This window comes from Ruditapes philippinarum, unplaced genomic scaffold (genome assembly GCF_026571515.1).
Source record: "Ruditapes philippinarum isolate M1 unplaced genomic scaffold, ASM2657151v2 ctg12911_1_1_1_1, whole genome shotgun sequence".
Classification (NCBI taxonomy): Eukaryota; Metazoa; Mollusca; class Bivalvia; order Venerida; family Veneridae; genus Ruditapes; species Ruditapes philippinarum.
In genome coordinates, this window is record NW_026853758.1 from 3571 (window position 1) to 23519 (window position 19949).

The window sequence follows — 19949 nt, forward strand, 5'->3', positions numbered from 1 at the left end:
AGCTTTGAAAAAAACCCCCTTTCTAAAAAGGGACAAAGGGGCCAAACCCCCCCCCTTTCCCTTTCAAATAATTCAATGATTTAAACAAAAATTCCCCCAATATGACAAAAGGAATCTAATTCCCAACTTTGTTTTCCCTAGTCCCCCCAAACGCACAGTACATATTTTAAGAAAAACACTTTAAAGTCTATAAAAGTTTGTGATAGATACAGATATAGAGATTGGGTGCAAAATAATCTAATTATGATTGAAAATGAAAAGCAATTTTTTAAAAAATAAAAAAACTTTTTTAGATTACTGGAAAATTTGAACAAAATTTAAACTAAATTTTAAAATTTTTAAATTTTTCACATGCACTTGGGGCATAAGATTTAAGTAAAAAATTTATTGTAATCCAAAAGTATTGAAACTTTCGAAACTTGTTTAAAAAAAAGGGAAAAATTTTATTAACCTTTGGAAAAGGCCCGTTTAAAATTTTTTTTTCAACTAAATTTTAAAATTAATTTTTAAATTTAAAAATTTAAAAAAAAAGATTAAACTAAAAGCCGCTTTTTTTAGGGTATTTTTCTGTTAACCCTAAAAAAATTATGATTTAAGTTGATAATGTGTGGTTTTCCCTTTCTTAAAACCCTAATTAAAGAACAATATTCACGAATGAAATTTCCTTTAAAAGTTGTCTAGATATTGAGAACTTGGGGCAAAGACGATATTTGTTTTCTTTGTGGAAACAAAAAACAATCAAAAAACAAACTGCCAAACATTTTTGCATTTTTTTCCCCTTTAAAACGTCCCCCCCAAAGGAAAAAGGGCACATTTTAAAAAAAAAAAGTCGAGTATGACTAATTAATGTTTTTGAAAAAATCGGGTTTGCCCCTGCAATTTTTACCCGAATGTTAATTATTTTTTATTTTTTGACAATGGCCCAAAAGGAAAAAAATTTTTCATAATGATGATATTATAGATTATCCCTACTTATAACATTATCACAAGTTTTTCCTTTTTTTCTGTAACAAAGCCCTTCAAATAGCAAAAGTTTTAGTTCAAAAAAATATTCCATAAGTCATATACCACATGGTAAATGTTTTTGGTTTTCTCTTTCTCCCTTATTTTTTCAAAATTTTGTCAGACTTAAACATAGGGAAATTCGTAAATTTAGTATTTTCCCCTAAATGAGTAGGTGAAACAAACCAGAGGTCTGCTTAAAATATAAAATTAAACAAATCAGGAAATGAAAATTTACTTTTATTATAAATTAATCGTTAAATTTTTATTACTAGAAATAAATTTCATTACAATTACAGAAACCCATATTTAATAACGATATATTTGCACATATGCCACATAAATATGAGAAAATATGTAAATCCTCGAAAAAAAATTAAAACCGAAAAAAAATGAAAATGTGACTGAGCCTGCTTATGCAAGAAAGCATATTACGACATCAACCAAACTGTTCTCAATATCGAGACAATTCAATGTTATTCCTCGGTGACACTTTTTGACTTTATTTGGGGTTTTAACAAAAAAATTTATCAACTCAATTTTTTTTGTTCACGTTTTAAAAACAAAAAAAAAAAAGATTTTTTTGTTTTTGAATTTCAGATGAAGAAAACTCGCTGAAAAAAGTCATTTAAAAAAATAATTTTTGTTCCGTTTTTTTTAAAAATAATTTTAAAAACATTAAAAAAGGAAAAATATTATTTAAACAAACCCTGTTTGAATATACGAAACAAGCTATCAAAAAACATTACCCCTTTATCTTAAAAGCAACAAGATCTATCGCTGCGATGACAATTAACTGTTCGGTGAAACAATATGAATCTTAAACAAAATGTATTGAATTATACTAAAACAATATGTTTTGTTGAATATAAATCAGAGTGTATCTGTGTAATATTCAGTCAAGTACGAGTTAGATAATATTTCTGTGACTATATAATGTCAGCAACCTAAGCAAAATTTGCAAAAGAGTCAGTTACAGTTAAAATAAGAACATTTCACGAGGAAGAAATCTAAGTTACACTTTACATGTATATAATTATTATATAAAGTTGAAAAGGATTAGAACAAAAGAAAACTTACATAGTTCCTGTCTCTGGATGATAACAAATGATATTTACACAAACATACATGGCAGGATAGCTATTTCATTTAAATTAAAAGGTAAGAATATTGAGAGAACTTTCGTTTAATCAAAACAATGGTAGAAAACAAAAATAGAAATGCAATTGAATAAGACTAGTTGTCCATTGTCATTAATCAAGGAATGTATCTCAAACACATTATTGGTCAAAACATGTTTTTAATATTTTGGTAACATGGTGGGTGTGGGTATACCTGTCATATCTCCCGTTACATCAATAAAACTTTTATATAACCGGAGTACATTTTGATATTCTGAAAATAAATGCAATACCCAATTATTGTATTCTAAGAAAATGTCGACAGTTGTTTCAATGAAAAAAAAAAACATTAACAACAAAAAAATGAGGAAAGAAAGAAAAAACAACCAACAACAAACAAAAAAAACAAACATCATCAATAAAACCACCATTCTTCGAATCGATTTTTTTTGAAGATTAATTAGTGTATCATTTATGAAGCATATAATAATGTTAAAAATGTTTTTCTATTAAGAGAAATAATGGGCGCCCAGCCCATATTTTTCTGACTCATTGTATCTTGCAATCGTAAAAGTCACGAACGGACTTGAAGTGTTTGTCCGAATAAGTCAAACTAGAAACTGATTCATTTTCAAGAATTATAGGGTTAACTGAAAGGCAACGGGAAACATGTTACAGATTCAACGTTTATTTGTTTAATTGCAATGCTGTATACATCAACTGAATAAGTCTATCACATTTACACTTTTAATAACTTTAGTGTCATTTTCTGTCAAATATATAGACTGTTTATAAAAGATATTATTTGCATGAAAAGTTTAACTCCTCAGACTAATATGAGATATGGTCAAACATCGGCATTACCTTTAACAGCTATAATTAACTAGATTTTGAGAATAACATTACAATTACCGGGTGAAGACATTGGAGGAAGAAAACTTTGTCGTGGAATATTGGGCCTGGGATGACAATAAAATTCAACAAACGTTAACTACTGGTAACAAACAGATATTATGACTTTATAAATTTAATCTAAAATGTATACGATGAATGACAATGTATATGCCTTTATATTTATTTTTGACGTCACAATATATCGTCTTTGAACAAATTATAATTCATCGTTTTGAGGTAGTGTTTAGGTGCAAATTTCGCCAATTTGTGATGAAATAAACTTAAAGTACACCACACCCTTACAGAGTTCTGTTCTGGGGACTCCATCAATGATGCATTTAAGAATGATAGAAAATCTCCAAAATTTTGTTTTCATTTCTAATGACAAATTTTCTTCAGTTTATCATTTTTCTTAGCTGCCATTGTTATTCCATTAAAATTTAACTAAACGTATTTGCCAAGACTCAATGAGACCTATATATGAAGTCAACAAAATGATTCTCAAAAAAACAACAAGAAAAACTAAACAACAACAATAACAAAAAACCCTACTAGGTTTTTATCTGTTATATCATGGTTTTGTTAATTCATATAGCATGAAATCTGAATATGGTATTAATACGTACAACATATTAAAGATATACATACAAATGAAAACTTCTTCGACCCTTTTTTTACTTTATATTTATTATAAATCTTCAATTTCAAGTCACAGATTACAATTATAGAACTGTTAAAAGGATTGGTATGCGTTAATGACTTACGTTAACACCGTTTTCCGTCAGAAATTTCACGACTTACCTTTCCAACAGCAATTGAGATCCTCAAGCCCAAGTGTTACTTTTTTCTTTTTCTGTAAAAGCTTTCCGCTATTTTTTAAGATTTTTGTCGCTGTTGTTATTATTTACATGTAATATATCTAACATCACTTTTTAGTTTCTGCCCTTTGATTGTAATTATAATTTCAATTTTGCCATGTCTTCTTTGTCCGAAAAACGGCAAACTGACATAACCCTTTAATGTTTTCTGTTTAACCTTTTGTGAATGTCCTGCGAGAATAATTTCTTTTAAAATTTACACTTGAAAAAAAAAATCAAATTTGTTTAAGTAAATTCTACTTTAACACTTATCAATGCTCAACCGAAATAAACTGTACTGAGTGAAGATAGTTACATTGTCTTAATCAACTGACAAATGGTAAATATTGGGCGGGTAAGAGCATTGGATGTGGAGTTACTACATTCATTTTGTTACTTTGCTGTCTCACAGACAATGGAAAAATGAATTATCTCAACCACTGTCAAGTACAAATATTGCATTTTAATAAGCTGTTTTTGTTATTGATTATTTAATATTCAGGTAGGTAATAAGAATTTACACTTTCTTCTTGTAATGCAAAAAGTGTAGTCATGTAAGTTTGGAGCTGTTAACATTCATATAGTGGTATTTGTGGAAATGTATGGTCAAATTGAACGGAAAAAGTGATTAATGGATAACGTCTTCATTACGTTATGCATAGGCACAAATAAATATATTATGAATCAATAAAATCTTTTTTTTTATATTTGTTTAGACACAAGTGTAAAACTAGCTATCATGTTGTCTTGCGTTTACGTAAAGTAGACAGATTATTTTAAAGCACATTGCCGTGTTAAGCTTTTATTTTTTTTTCAAAATATTTTTATATTTTGATTTCATATTTCATATATTTATATAGACTGTTAGAATAAAATGAAACAGCATTTACAAAATACGATACTGATATAATAAATAAGTATAGTTGTGACATATTTCCACAACAATCTCATAGATACTTTTTCTTAGAGGATTAGTTATCGGCCTAAGAATTAAAAACAAATTACACTCTGTTGAAACAATTCCTCGTCAATTCAAGTTTAAAGTTTGAAGTTTATTTACATATTCTCAGTTTGCATACATACACATACAAGAGATAATACATGTCAATTACATTACATACACTTAACCACGTGTATAGCAGAGTGCAACACAAAGTTCTATGACAGTTCATACATAATAATCAATAAATATTAACGAAAAACCATTCAAACACATATATAATGTTGTTTTGTTTGTTTGTTTTTTTACACACATATTTCAATTCATTAGAACAATAACCTAGTAATATTGTAACTAAGTATGGTTATAAATAGATTTGGCGCATAATTGACTGGGGTCATTGGGTCTGGATGAAAATTATCGCGACACGTGGATTATCAATTGAAGTGTGCCATTGTCATTAAGAAAAACATGATGTTTAACACTATAAAAGGTAAAATCTATGAGTTTCAATGTTGGAAATTACTTTAAATGGAAAAAAAGAAGAGTGTCATTAATTTCAATATTTCAGTTGATGACAGTAACACAATAAAGTTCTTTAAAGCTGGTAACGTGTTTTTAATTGTCAATTCGAATCTCCAAAATAAGAAACAAACTTATGATATATTCTAAGAATATAATAACGTTTTGTTTTTCAGAAATGATGTTTGTTTGCGACCAGTGTGGGAAAAGGTATACAACATCTGGCGGTGTAAGGTAATTATTGTTATGATTAGTTTGCAAGGACCATAATTCTAAAGGTTAACGAGATATAAACCGAACATGTCAAATAGAGGTGAATGTCAGAACATTAGAACTAGAAGTGTTCACTTAATGTTTCTTTGTCAATTAAACTTTCATGTTTTTTTGTCTAAGCTTTAACTTATAACGTTTTATTAAATTTCACGGGTGAGTGGCTGTCATACTTATAACTTGAATTTTGACATGCATGTAAGGGTTATGTCCCCTTTAAAATGTATTTCCCCGTTTTCGGCGTACGATTTTGCTGTCTGTTACTGCTTCTTGTATAATTGTTAATATTCTACTGTGATTTGATTAATTACAAATATAGTAAAGACTGTGATAAAGAATTGATTATTTTTTTCTGATTCATTTTATTTTGTTATTTTAGGTAATAAAACGTACATAACTTTCAGTCTTAAAAGTTGTCAATAATTGTGATACATGTTTGATGTGCCATGGAATGGCAGCAAACTGATTTTTAACTAGTTCATGGCACAAATGATTTACATGTTGTTCTTTAATAAACTGCTCGAATCAACCGATATATATTGACCTCTCCATGTTCATAAACTTACCATTATGATGTTGATTAAAAAACTCATATCATAAGTTCAACAAAGAATTAAATCACTATGTTTTAAGTTATGAGCAAAATATTTAAGTCAGCAATAAATTAATAAATGCAGGCCTCTAATGTTGTCCATGCAATACTTAGAAGCAAATACAAATAAAATTTCCAATACAAAAGACACATCTGCTTAATCAACATCTTTCTAATGAGTTATATATATATACGAGGGGAAGTCAGAAAATATCCGGACTTTTGACTCGTTCTCGAAAACCATTCAACATTTAAAAAAAATCTTTCTACTCTTTTTCAGAATATACTCTGTCTACGCACTTTTGCCATCTTCGTGGGAGCTTTTGTATTCTCGCGAGGTCTGGGCTATAAGGAGGGTGAGACAACAATTGCTATTTGTAAGAGTTGATAACCTCCACTGTAGCTGCGGCGGTATGGGAGGGGGCGTTATCGTTAAGAAGGAGGACATTTTCCTGTGCTAACCTGGGACGCATTTGCTTCAGCTTTTCTCTGAGATTTTTCAGAATTACTTCAGAATAGTACTTGGCGGTGACAGTTTGACCTTTTGGCATGAAATGAGTAAGTATCATTCCTCGTGAATCCCAAAAGGCAACAAGCATGACTTTGCCAGCCAAAGGAGACAGTTTAAACTTTTTAGGAGGTGGGGAACCAGCTTGTTTCCACTGCTTTGACTGAGCTTTTGTCTCAGGTTCGGAATAATGAACCCACATCTCATCTCCAGTGATAATGCGGTTCAAAAACTTATCGTACCGCCTCCGTGGTCGAGGGGTTAGAGTTGATGACTTCTAATCCAGTTACCTCTCTGGCGTGGGTTCGATCCCCGGGAGATGCTTTGGTAGTTTAGCGCGGAGAAAGGTAGTCTAGTACTAGTGTAACTCTCCAGGAACGATGGTTAGGAAACTACCCGCCTATATGACTGAAATACTGTTGGGAAAAGGCGTAAAATGAAACAAACAAACAAACAAACAAAAACGTATCTCCTTCACGATTAAAACGACTTAAATGTTCTTTTGCATTGGTTACTCTGGTTGCCTTTTGATCTGCGGACAGCTGTCTAGGCACCCACCTGGCACTTACCTTGCTCATGCCTAGGTGTTCGTGTAAAATCTTGTGTGCCGATGCCTTACCGATGCTAAACTTGTTGGCTACCTCCTCCAAAGTTACTCGACGATTTTTGTTGACAAAAGCTTTAACATTTGCTACCATTGTTGGGGTCACCGCCTCAGCTGGCCGCCCAGTCCTAGGCCTGTCACAAACACTTGTTCTGCCTTCACGAAACTGAGAAACCCAGTTGTAGAAGGTTGAACGTGATACACATTTATCAGAAAATCTTTTTTAAGCCTCTGAAATATGTGGCAGGGCTTTTAACCTTCTGCAACCAGAAACTTTATTACAGAGCGTTGTTCCTCTAACAATGAGTCCATGATAGACGAAACACCTATCATATATCAGAGGGCAAAATACTGTGTATACACAACTATCATTGAAAACAAACTGACCACGTTATTGGCGAATAAATGTAGTTTTCACCAATATATAATGTGTGTATATAGCTGCACGTGGAAAGAGAGGAGCATGAAAAGTCCGGATATTTTCTGACCGTCCCTCGTATCTAACTGTTAGCTATTATTTGGACGAATTAAGAACATTATATGTAAATGGAGAACGAAGACTGTAATTGTGTCACGTGAACAAACTGTAGAACAGTCAACAAGTCAATTTACAATTGAGTAAGATAACAAAATTATATAAAAGTATGTAGGATATGTGCCTCCAAGTGGTGTCGAGTTCAGATTCTTAAACATGTATCTGTAGGATCTCAGTAGAGTTCAAAGTTAATAAAATATTTTTATTTACAGTAGAAACCCTTCTTAAGACCACCTCTGAGTTAAGGCCAACCAGCGCATATACATATTTTATTTCTGATTATATTATTTGTGATTATCGTTGAAATTATGTTTAAATTAATCACTCAGGCATACCGGCCTTCTTGTTTATATTAAAAAATCGAACTATAAACTATTCTACAATAAAATTGATATCTTTGTCCTCAATGTACAAAACTGGACTATCACAAAACATTATTTACTGCTCTGGACAAGTCCAACAGAATCAGTATGTGTAATGACCTCTTTGTAACATACCACCATTTTTCTTTTAACATCTCGAAAGAACTTTATTAATTTGTATAACTCCTTCACAAAGAAAAGATAAGAATAAGGATCAGATGATCCTGTTTTTATTTTCATTGATTTATAAAATAAAAACTGATCGTATTATGCTAGAATTAAATGGCACAAATTCGAAATATAAATAATTGCTTCTTTGCAAAGAAACCAACTTATTTTGGGATAAAATCAACAAATAACAAAAGAAATACAAAAATAATCGGATCAAAATGATGATCAATTTTAGGATCAAGATCAAAATTTGGATCAACTGTAAAATGCCCATATCTTGTAAAAGTAACAACAAATTTATTCTAAAAATTCATAAACATGATATTTCAAGTCCAGTTTTATCAAGGTAATACTGAATATTTAGTCTAAGAGGATAAATAGTGCAGAATATTTGAGTTTTTAAATTTGATCCTGATCTTTATCCTGATCCTTAAATCTTTGTGAACACGGGGCCAGTCACAAACACACGTCATATCCATTATAAAAATATCTTGTAATGCACTATGTTAAGTTATATATTGACAGTCAATTTGTTAACGTGTGCAAATCTGTTTGACTATCAAGTTAAGTGTAAATGTTGCACAGCAAAGACGCCGCAAAATGTCATGATCACTCAAGGGTATTGTACAAAATCAGCCTTGACAATTGTTCTCTATTGCAGTTAAATATTCGAAGCACTAATAAATGTTCTTCATGTTCTTGGTATGTGCTCGTTGTTTAATAATTAAGTTACATATTAATGAAAGTTAATGAATTAATGGTTAGATATAATTATTTTTAGTTACGTATTGATGAGTTATTTAAAAAAGATTAAACTATTTGATTAAACACGAGATTGCATTTGTTTACAATTCACTTAACGCAGAATTTAGGTATAGAACCACTATATGTAATAAAAAATCTAAGCAACAGAGAACAAGCGTCACAGAATCCTTCAAAACAACCTATTGCAATTATTTGTGATACATTTTTAGGACAAACTTACTTTTCGATCAATCTACCTGTTTTATAACTTAAATGTTAATAATGTTCTTGAATAAGCATACGTTGCGCCTGTTTTTTTTTTGCAAAAAATAAATCCATTGCGCCTGTTGCACCAAAAAATCTATGTTGCGTTTAGTCATACCTCTTTATCCCTCTCCAATTTGGTTCCCGTCATTAGAATTTAGACTGGCCCATTGACACGTTATTTATTAGGCAAATAAAAAATAGATAAAAATAAAAAGTATGATATTCAAACATGGCACTATCACTTCTGTTTAACGTTTATTTTATTTTATTTTTATTCCTTAAAGCTCGGTGACATGTTGTACATCAGAAAAACTACTTTTAATAGAGAATTACAAACAGTGTGATTTTGTCAAAAAAGTAGACAAAAGCAAGACCAAAACTTTCCTTATTACTAAATAGACGAATGCATATCTACTAGACGCCGCGTGCACGCAAGAAATAATAATTACAGAAATATTATATTGCAAAATTATAAGTTGACAATGTGAATTATCACTGCAATAATTATCAAGTTTTCTGTATCTTAAGTTTCAAAAGTTTGGTTGATATTTGCTAAAAATCATTTTATGATTAAGTAAGGAAATGCCCAATTGAGCCGTATCTCTTTTGAATATGGACCATTAATGTGATGCTTAATTATTTTGCTATTATCAATTATTTGTACTTTTCAATAGAAAGATTCTCAGAATTAATTTTAAATCAATCAAAGTCACTCATATGTCTGAATTTAGATAAACTTTCCATTGTCTCGATCACAATTTATGTCCTTCTCAATATCATTGAAGATCTCCTTAACATGTCTCCACTTTCAAACCCTCCGTGCAGGTGTCCACAATGACGGGTTTCTGCCCCAGCAACTTCACATATTGTACCTGGTCGGACATATAATCCATTTATATTCATGAATGTACATGAGTAATACCACCAGCCTCCGTGTCGATCAACAGCACAACTACGAGGTGGTGCGCTATCTAGGTCACGGTCAAAAGTTGAAAAAGGAGCTTTGTTATTGTACGCTAGTTCTGCTTCTAGATTGTCTGAAAAGGGTAATTAATATTTTCATTACAAGAGGCCATATTTAGCCTGTTTTAGTATATTGACGATTTTAATCAGTCATATAGTTTGACATAGAAAGAATCCCAAATTTAACAAAGTCATTAAAACTGATTTTAACATTTGCAAGTTAATCCTATTTTGTTTACATGTGTTTCTACTCGTTGTTTGTTTCAATATTCCTGAGATAAAGGTCAATGCATAGAGAAATATGTATATATAATATTACAAAATAGGTAAGAAGACAATTGATTTATTTCTGGACTTTGTGTTGCTAAAGTAAAGCGTATTTGAGGGACTAAATTTTTATATCAATTAAAACTAATATGAAATATTCATATCAAAAGTATATTTGTTTTAGTACATTTTATCAAATATTTATCTAGTACATTTTATCTTTCATTCTGTAACCATCAACATCCGTTTAAAATTCGTTTTGTACCTGATGCGTCACCTGACCCAATGTTGAGTATATAATCTATTCCACCTGTTAACTTAAACTCCTGATACGTCTCATACCCTGTGTCGTCTTTGTTAAATCAATGCGGACTTCTGAATGATCTTGGTCAGCTAATTCTTGTATGTACTTCAGGCCTATGGTACGTAAACCAGTGGAACATAAATTACTATAAATGCAATGTGTGCGGAACTATCATGAAAATATCGACAACAACACTGCGTCATAACTAAAAGTTGAAATGCAAAAAGAAAACCGAAACAAAACAACTTAAAATGAATCAAAATAAAATATTGTGATACGCTCAAAAATATCGTTATATTAAAGTTTACAGCATTATTTTATACAGTATTGACGCAAACTGATTCATTCTATATTCGACGATCTTATTATATAAGAAAATTCACTTTTTTTCAATGATCAAAAACCAAATGATATCTGAATAGCCTACTAGATAAAACAGTTATTTGTAAATATCAAATGCAAATAAAAAATGAAATTATAAACATGCTTTTAATCTGAACCAAAATCCAAGTCGTACACATTTTGCATTGTCGCGAAATCTTGAAATTATTCACTATTTTATCTTTTATTATATCAATATCTTATATCAACATATCATAATAAAGACATATAAACCATGGAAAATGTATTGCTGCAGCAGTTATTACATGTATCTAAAATGTCAAAATTAACCAATTTGTCAAATTGAACGAAAATAAAACTGAAACATTTAAAAACAAGGATATATTGACACGCAAGATGTTTTTGTCCAACATACATTGACAACGACAACTTTAAGCCTTTATACGTATTTACGGTATGTGTATTTATGGTAATTGAATAATGTATCAAAGAAAAATATTAGCCAATGATATTGTGGCGTGCGAAAACGGTTAAACAATCATTGTTATACACTTATTTAAACTATAAATATCATCGGACAATACATCACCATTCCGTATATGCTTATTTACGGGCGGGGTATGACATCCCGCATACACAAAGCCACCTTTTATCTAGACATTCTTGCCTGCGAACCTAAAAATCTATTGGAAGAATTTTTTTTTGTTCTTTTCTTTGTATTTCTTTCTTTCTCTTTCTGTTTTGGCATTGCTTGTCACAGTACGTTTAAAAGTACAAATGCCCGCGTACAATAAATAAAATTTCATATACATTATTATAACAGATGTCGTTCAGTTTAGCAAATTATCACACTTATCTAAAGTATAAATATTAAAGTGAATCATAAATTAAACCTAGCCAGAGTTCTCCTCCTGCGTTTCCAAACCCATTTTCATACTCCGTGAAGTTTTGATAAAAGTCAATAGACCCGTCAAAGCGCCTATGAAATATCTACAAGGAGTGAAACGATATAAGCAAAGTATAGTTAAAATAGATAAGTGAACTTTAAGTTAATTCAAACTAACGTAGTATAAAGTCACTAAACAACTCCCAGTTTTATCTAATACCATACCAGACGGAAACGGGGTGTTGCATAGAACTATTGAACTTGTTGATATCAAGCTTGATGGACTGTTCATATTTAAGAAATAAACTTTTAAACAGATTATAAGGATCCTAAACCGGCTGCCGATACTGGACCTAAATAACAAGCTACGGCCGTAACGATGCGCTAAAATGTAACCCGTGAGCTCGACATGCCTGTTTGTAACGATAGCCGACGTTTGACTCTTGCATATTACAAATTAATGATATTCAAAAACAAACTATGTTAATTAATGTTTTCATTTAGCACAGTTCTTCGTAGCATATGAATTTAAAACTTTCAAGCATGCGGCAAGGAAGGAACTAACTATGTTTTAACGATATTCGCTGAACAAAGTTTACATTAGTTTAATACTTTACATACCGTCCAGCCGCCACCGTCAGTTTTCATGTCACAATTCACAATAAGTTTCTTCTTAGACTCCCATAGTTCTATCTCATAAAAGCCACTTTCTGCTTCCGGGTATACATCAAGAATTTCTTTACAGTCGCTCACTAAGCAATAATGATATAACAATAAATAAAATATAACCTAGCTCCCAATGAATTCACCGAGTTAACAATAATTCATTAAGCAATAAATATTGACAAATAATTGGCATGCATATTCCCCTTAACAGATTTATAACTTTTTGAATTGTGGAGTTTTTCATTTTGATGTGTTATTGTTTATCAACACAGACTATTTATGAATTTGTGTAAGCATATAAAGCTATATCAGTTTATCTGTAATTACTAGAGAAAAAAGTATCTATTTGCATATTTACGGAAATCATACCAATATTTGTAAATCTCGGTCCGAGTGTGAAAACCTTCTCGTTATGGCAACTGATTATTTTGTTTCGGAATATTTAATTCTGTTTGCATATTTATATAATCAAAATGTATTGGTGAACGTTTTGAATGAAATATTTTGATATTTACAGTCAGTCATAGCTTGAAACGCTTTAAATATGATCAGTTTGAAAATACCTCGAGAGAGATGAAACAAAAATGCAAATATTTGAATAGCACATACTTCGGCACATTTTGTCCTTTTGTGAGATATAATGAAATTCTTTTTATACTTATAAATGAAATATTAAGAAATATTGATAAATAATTTTAATTTTTCTAGTGTACAAATGAGCAAATCAATGTGATAATTATGTCCCAATTGATTTAGTTTTAAATAACGTGAACAACCTTTTTCATTAAGCTCAAACAAATCAAGGAAAGATTTATTCTTAAGTTAAAATATTATTTCTATAATAAAATTATATAACTCGGAGGCAATTCCTCATGTTCAATTAATATTGAAAGAGAATATTAATACATTGATTCTAAAACAATCCATATACTGTGATAATTTAGTATTCAACCGTAAAATGCTTGCAAATCTTTGAAAGATATATTATAAATAATTATTTTATTTCTATGAAATAAATAAATTTGATAACTTTATTCACGATTTCAATATTAAACATATAATGCTATTTCTCTTAGAGCGCCTGTTTTCATTATACCGGTCTATTGCTGATAAGACGGCCTCAGGGTAATTGCAGATTATAAGTATGCAATATTTATTTGAAATTCCCTGTTTTTTTTTCAAAATACATGTTACACAGACATAAATGAACATAATTTTTGTATAATCAAATATAAAATAATAATCATAATGGCATAAATGCATATTAGATAATATTGTCTCTGAAGTGGAATTGCCCAATTTGTTTATTAAAAACTGATTTAAAATCCATATCAGTGTTAACTATTCTAGGAAGAATTCATAGCAATATTTATTCACATTTCTTGTCATTCTGCATTAAAATTTGCAACATCTTATAATTTCTGAACTGGGAAATATCTATTTATTCTATTATAGATTTAACAAATTTACCTCGTCAGTTTTAACACATTCAGAAGATAATATATATATAATAAATGATTATAAACCTTTGGCAACTTGTTTTTCACTATTATGCAAATCTGTTTGGTTTTTGTTTGATTGTTTTAAATAAAATATTATACATGAGTAGAAAACATTTACAGAAGATTAAAGTGTCAAAAGTCATTCATGCTTTGTAGTAGTGTTTTTATTTAGTACCCTGCTGAAGAGGGCTCCAAGGGTATATAATATATGGCAGAATATAAGTAGACAATGCAAATTCCGTATTCCTTTGATGTTGGTGCAATAAATTTCATTTCAAGTAGAACAAAAAGAAAAAAGAAAAATGAAATATTTTTGCATTTTTTATAAAGTCATAAAATAATCATATTGTATACGCTACAATAAAAGAAGATAAAATACTGATGGCTACTCAAACGTTTAAGTATAAGTATTCTAGTGCCCCACAGGCTATTTTTCAACACTTATCAATACTAAATCCACATTTCATACATACCACCATTATATATAAATATTTATTTTCAGAATGAAATATATTATTTATTTATTTCAGTTTGATAGGGTAAGAGAAGTTATGAGAAAAAATTGACAAATTTAGGCCAATTAAGCATATTAATTCTTTGATTTATTAAAAACTATTCATGGCTCAAATCATTACCTTTAACTAAACGAACAATACGTTAAGATCAAAAACAACTAATTGGTATAATATGACCCCAAAAATGACTGAATTTTGTCGAATTAGTATTTCACAGTTTTATATTTCATTACCAGATTATTAAAGAATAGAATCATATTAAATATCAATATATTTTGTTTATTTATGCACTTATCAACATTAAAGTTTTAACTTTTTATAACTATTTATATTAACTTATTATAACAATTAAGTATTAAAGTACCAAATCAGTAAAATTCATGAAATTAAAAAAATATTGTTCTAATATTTAAAACTATATTTTACAAAATCCAATATTTACAACTTCAAATTTATAATTAAAAACTATTATACAGATATACTTATTTTTTGTAAAAATCTAATTGTTATTTATTGAAATAAAAGGAAACTGCTAAATACATTTTATGGGCCTAGTGCACTTCAAAGTGCACTAATGAAGTGCAAAGAAGGCTCACAGAATAAGGCTCACAGAACTAACGCAAGGAAAATGATTGTAAGAAGCACGTGTGAAATGATCGATTTTTGGATCTATTTAATGTGAATAAGTTAAAGAAATTTCATAAAAACAATCTCATTTGTCTGATTCTGTAACAAATTCGTTTTGCATTAGATTTTAGGCTATACTTTACATTATTTAAGGCCCAAAGCCCTAATCAAAGTGAAATATACGAGAGTATCCAGCAAGCCAGGCTTGGTTGTTTTGTAACACAATATTTGTGAGCAAATCGTTAGATTTACTATTTGTCTGGTTCCGTTGCGGATTCGATTTTGTACACGTTTTGAGGGTCTTCTTTGCCCAACATGAGGACCAAAGTATTACAGAAAGCAATATATCCGGGAGATTTCCGCGTGGCAGGTTCGTTAGTTTGGATCGGCGATTTGTCGTATATATCGTTATCGTAAAGACAATATTCTCAAGCTAACAGTTAAACCCTCATTTGTCTGATTCACTTACAGATTCGATTTAGTACTAGTTTGGGGAATCTTTCTTACACAATATGATGACCAAAGTCCTAACGCAAACATAATGTCCTGAAGATTTTCCAATTGCTTAGTGTTTTTTTTTCGCTCTGGCTGTTCTGTCTGTATATAAAGTGCATTTATTTTCTTAAAGTGACATTATGCCCATCCAAGGGTATATAGTGAGTGAACCGGTGAATATCAAAATAAGTTACATTTTGCCATAATTCCTTTTAATTTAATAATTTACTTCCCATAAACAATAAATAATGCACAGATCCAAATAAAATTTCTGTAGATATCTATTAGTATTTACCTCTAACACTCAGTTTATAAAAAGAGTGGGGCAGTCTTTTTATATTTTAGGCAGATTTATAATTTTATCCTGAACGTTTTCCAATATCAACTGTTGGTCAAACACCATTTTGACAGTCAATCTTTGAAATATAAAGTCAATTCAGCTCAACTTGACTATAAAAATATGAGCATAATGTCACTTTAAATTAAAAAGATATTCTCGAGCCAAGCGTTAACAACCATTTGTCTGATTTCATGGAGGGCTCGTTTCGGTATTTATTTGGAAGGTCTTCTCTGCACAAAGTACTGACACCCTAGCTATCCCAAACAACATGCACTGTATCCTGGAAATGTCCGCGTGGTATTGTTGTTTTCCGTACATGCTTTATTTTCCTTCAGTATGCAAAGTGTAGACATTTTTTGTAAGAAACATCAATTTCTAGAGCCAACAATTAAAAATAGATTTAACTGATTATTTCCGTATATAAAGTGTATAAATGTTCTAAAACAACGTCATATTCTCACGCCACACCATTTGACTGATTTATATGTAGATTCGGTTTTGTTCTAGTTTGGATGATTTTCATCAAACAATAGGAGGATCAAAGCCCTAACCCAACTAACCCAAACAAAATGTCCGATTAGCATTGTCTGTTATTGTATGGGCTATTTGTTCTTTCTTTATATAAAGTTTATAAATCTTTAAAAAAAAGCACCATATCCGTTAAAAGACAATTTGTCTGATTCGAACTCGTTTTTATACACGTTTGGAGGATCTTCCTTGCTCAATATGACGATCAAAACCTTATCCCGAACAATATGTCCGAGAAATTTCCGCATTATTTTGTCGTTTTTCGTTTAGGCTATTTTTTCTGAATATCAAGTGTATAGATTTTCGTAAAAAACACATATTCTCGAGTCTACCGATTAAACATCATTTCTTTGATTCCGTTGCAGATTTGATTTTGTACACGCTCGAAGGGTCTTCTGTGAACAATATGAGGACCAAAACCCTATCCGAAACAATATATCCGGGCGATTTCCGCATTGCATGGCCGTTTTATGTACCGGTTATAAAAATTTAGCATTAATCAGAAAAGATACAAGAGATATTTTTTAAAAGACTTAATTGATAAACAAAGCTATTCAAAAAAGCAGTTTATTCTATTTAACCAAACTTCACCTACCTACACCTTTGTATGGTCTGATGGCATAATTTATTGCATGGTCCATCTCAATATACCAACCCCTAAACTCCTGGCATCCAATACATTCATCACTGTCCGGTTTGAATGAGCTAACGATGCAGCTGTGTTGCTTGAAACAAATCTTGCGGCATTCATTCGGATCATGAACTGTAACTGAGAAAAGAATCTGGCTGGACTTGCAGATAAGTGGTTGACGTATGAAGTCGTATTTCTTCCACTGAACTATAGTCGACGATATTATCTGTACAACAAAGAAAGTCGAGATTAGTATCGAAATAATTAAATGAAATTTCATTTTATCCAATTATTTTTCGTGGACAAATATAACTGTTTTAACAAAAGAATGATAGTGTGTCAAGAAACATTGGTTCTGCGACATTTCAACAACTGAACCTTTGATAAATAAATTATCTTTTTGAAGGTTTAATTTCAAAGACAAAGTTTGTAAAAAATATATATAACACTTAACGGTATTTCGTTTGAAGTGTGTTTATTGAATCCAATCTCAAAAACAAGGAGTGAATTTTGTCTTTTTGAGTATACAAAATGCTTTGTTGAGAAAAAAGTATACAAGTATATTATATCCCGTCATCTGCTAAAGACACCCATGTTATGAAACCTCTACAAAATTACAATTTGACAATATTTATTTAAACGATGTTTTATGTTGTACATAGTATCATACTGTGGAAGACAATTTTTCGCAATTCTAGTTGCAACATTGTTAACCATACAACATTCCTTTTTTCTTTAATTTTAAATTTCTTGTTTTAAAGACAACTAAAATATTAACCTTTGATTAGTAATTAAAGTCATGTTCATAACAATTTTGGATTAAAAATCAAAGGTGTTGAAAAAAACAACAACTAAAAACAAAAACAACATACTCACACTTTAAAAGCTCAACTCACACTTTAAAAGCAAATAAAGTATATATATATCAACGTATATAAATTAACATTAAACATGAATTTTAACACTCTTCGTGATTTTGTCATTATACACAAAGAAGGAAAAACCCGGTGCTAAACTGCCAATAAACACTGGTTAGGGACTACTTTTATATATGACTGTTATGTTTTCTCCCTCGATTATATAGTTTACAAAGCCTTTTTAAGCAACAATAATTTTGTCTTGGTGTTTACTTTAACACGTGCAGTATCTTTATCGCTAAGACGTGAATTTAAATCTGAACTGCATGTATATCCTTTATCCATAAATAAAAAAAATAATATAGGTTGGCCCTTTGACGTCATTTTTACTTAATTTATATTCAAAAGCGGCCGAGGAACTTCATGCAAATGACTATTTGTACAAACGCGGTTATAATGTATGAAGCACTGTGACAAATAGAGGACGACTATGAACGAAATTTGATATAGTATCGACTTTTGTTCTTCTATGAAAATAAACACACATAATTTTGAAGAAATACAGCGTTTCCATCGGATGACAAATAAAGTTGGACGTTTATTTGTGTCCAGTTTTATTTGTCATCCAATGAAAACGCATGTATTTCTTAAGAATTCTTTGTGTTATTTTTGATAGAAGAACAAAATTCGATTATATTGTTGTGCAGCCGAAAAATGATAAAATTCTCTTACAAAAATGAATAAATATGCATGATGATTTTCTTTTAAACACAAATATTTATAAATATAATCATTTTCTAAAAGGTCATATTTTCAAAACAATGTTTGAAATTACAAATATGTTAAGTTACAGATATTATATGTTTTAATAACACATGTCAAATTAATAATTATGTAACCGGAAGATTAAATGTGGCTTTTCCTCCTTGTCCAATCAATGATGCTAAAAGTTTTATTATATTTAGTTGATAATGTCAATTTAGCCGTCTGTACTTAATAAGTTGTTAAACCTTATGACTATTAAAATGTCCAGGTGATGATTGTTGTTATAAATTCTATGCCTCAAGTTGCCTTGGTTGATATTTTTTATTAAACTAAAAATGCTTTTGGTATTATAATTTCAATGTCTTATGTAATATAACAAATTGGCCATCATTAAGGAGGCCTACATGATTCATAAATGCATGCATAATATTATAATTTTTCTGTTTTTATTGGTTAAAAATGTACTAATAACTTTAAAACGTAGAATTAAAACGCTTCAATTCCAGAAGTATGACACCGGATAAATAAGATACACAGAAATTTAAAACCCCTTATTTTAACTAAAATCGCAGAATATTATTAGTATAAAGCCCGCAGAAATAAATACTTACCCGGTATATTATTTGAAAATACTTGTGATAACTTTCTCAATAAATTGCTGCACACAACCGTTACAGAGTGACTACATGTAGTCATGGCTAGTAGATAACCCCTACTGATTTTGGTCACAAGGTCAAAAGTCAGTCACAATAATCTTAACCACATGACTAATTGGCTGCTGATAGGGAACATACATGTTTTACAAACATATCTTGTTTTTGCATATATGTATAGATTAAGCTTTTTGTTTCACAGTTTCATTGTTAAACTCG

At 30.2% G+C, this 19949-nt stretch overlaps 1 protein-coding gene across 1 annotated transcript; it reads right to left on the reverse strand.

Annotated features, from left to right (window-relative positions):
* Nucleotides 1-10148: 10148 nt before the first annotated feature.
* On the reverse strand, nucleotides 10149-17575 carry LOC132737740 (ficolin-2-like). Its single transcript, XM_060725074.1, has 5 exons — nucleotides 17476-17575; nucleotides 12773-12903; nucleotides 12159-12255; nucleotides 10962-11036; nucleotides 10149-10426 (listed from the first exon to the last, which is right to left on the reverse strand). Exons 1-5 carry the CDS (start codon nucleotides 17573-17575, stop codon nucleotides 10149-10151), a joined length of 681 nt encoding a protein of 226 aa, XP_060581057.1.
* Nucleotides 17576-19949: the final 2374 nt, after the last annotated feature.

Bases quoted from the DNA above. Each gene is read 5' to 3' on its own strand.
- LOC132737740 (XM_060725074.1), bottom strand. From the start codon at position 17,575: ATGAATGCCGCAAGATTTGTTTCAAGCAACACAGCTGCATCGTTAGCT. The intron at 12,904-17,475 runs GTATATTGAGAT...ATTATTGCTTAG, and splicing joins TGCCAGGAGTTTAGGGGTTG to TGAGCGACTGTAAAGAAATT. The intron at 10,427-10,961 runs GTATGAGACGTA...TACCCTTTTCAG, and splicing joins TTTAACAAAGACGACACAGG to ACAATCTAGAAGCAGAACTA.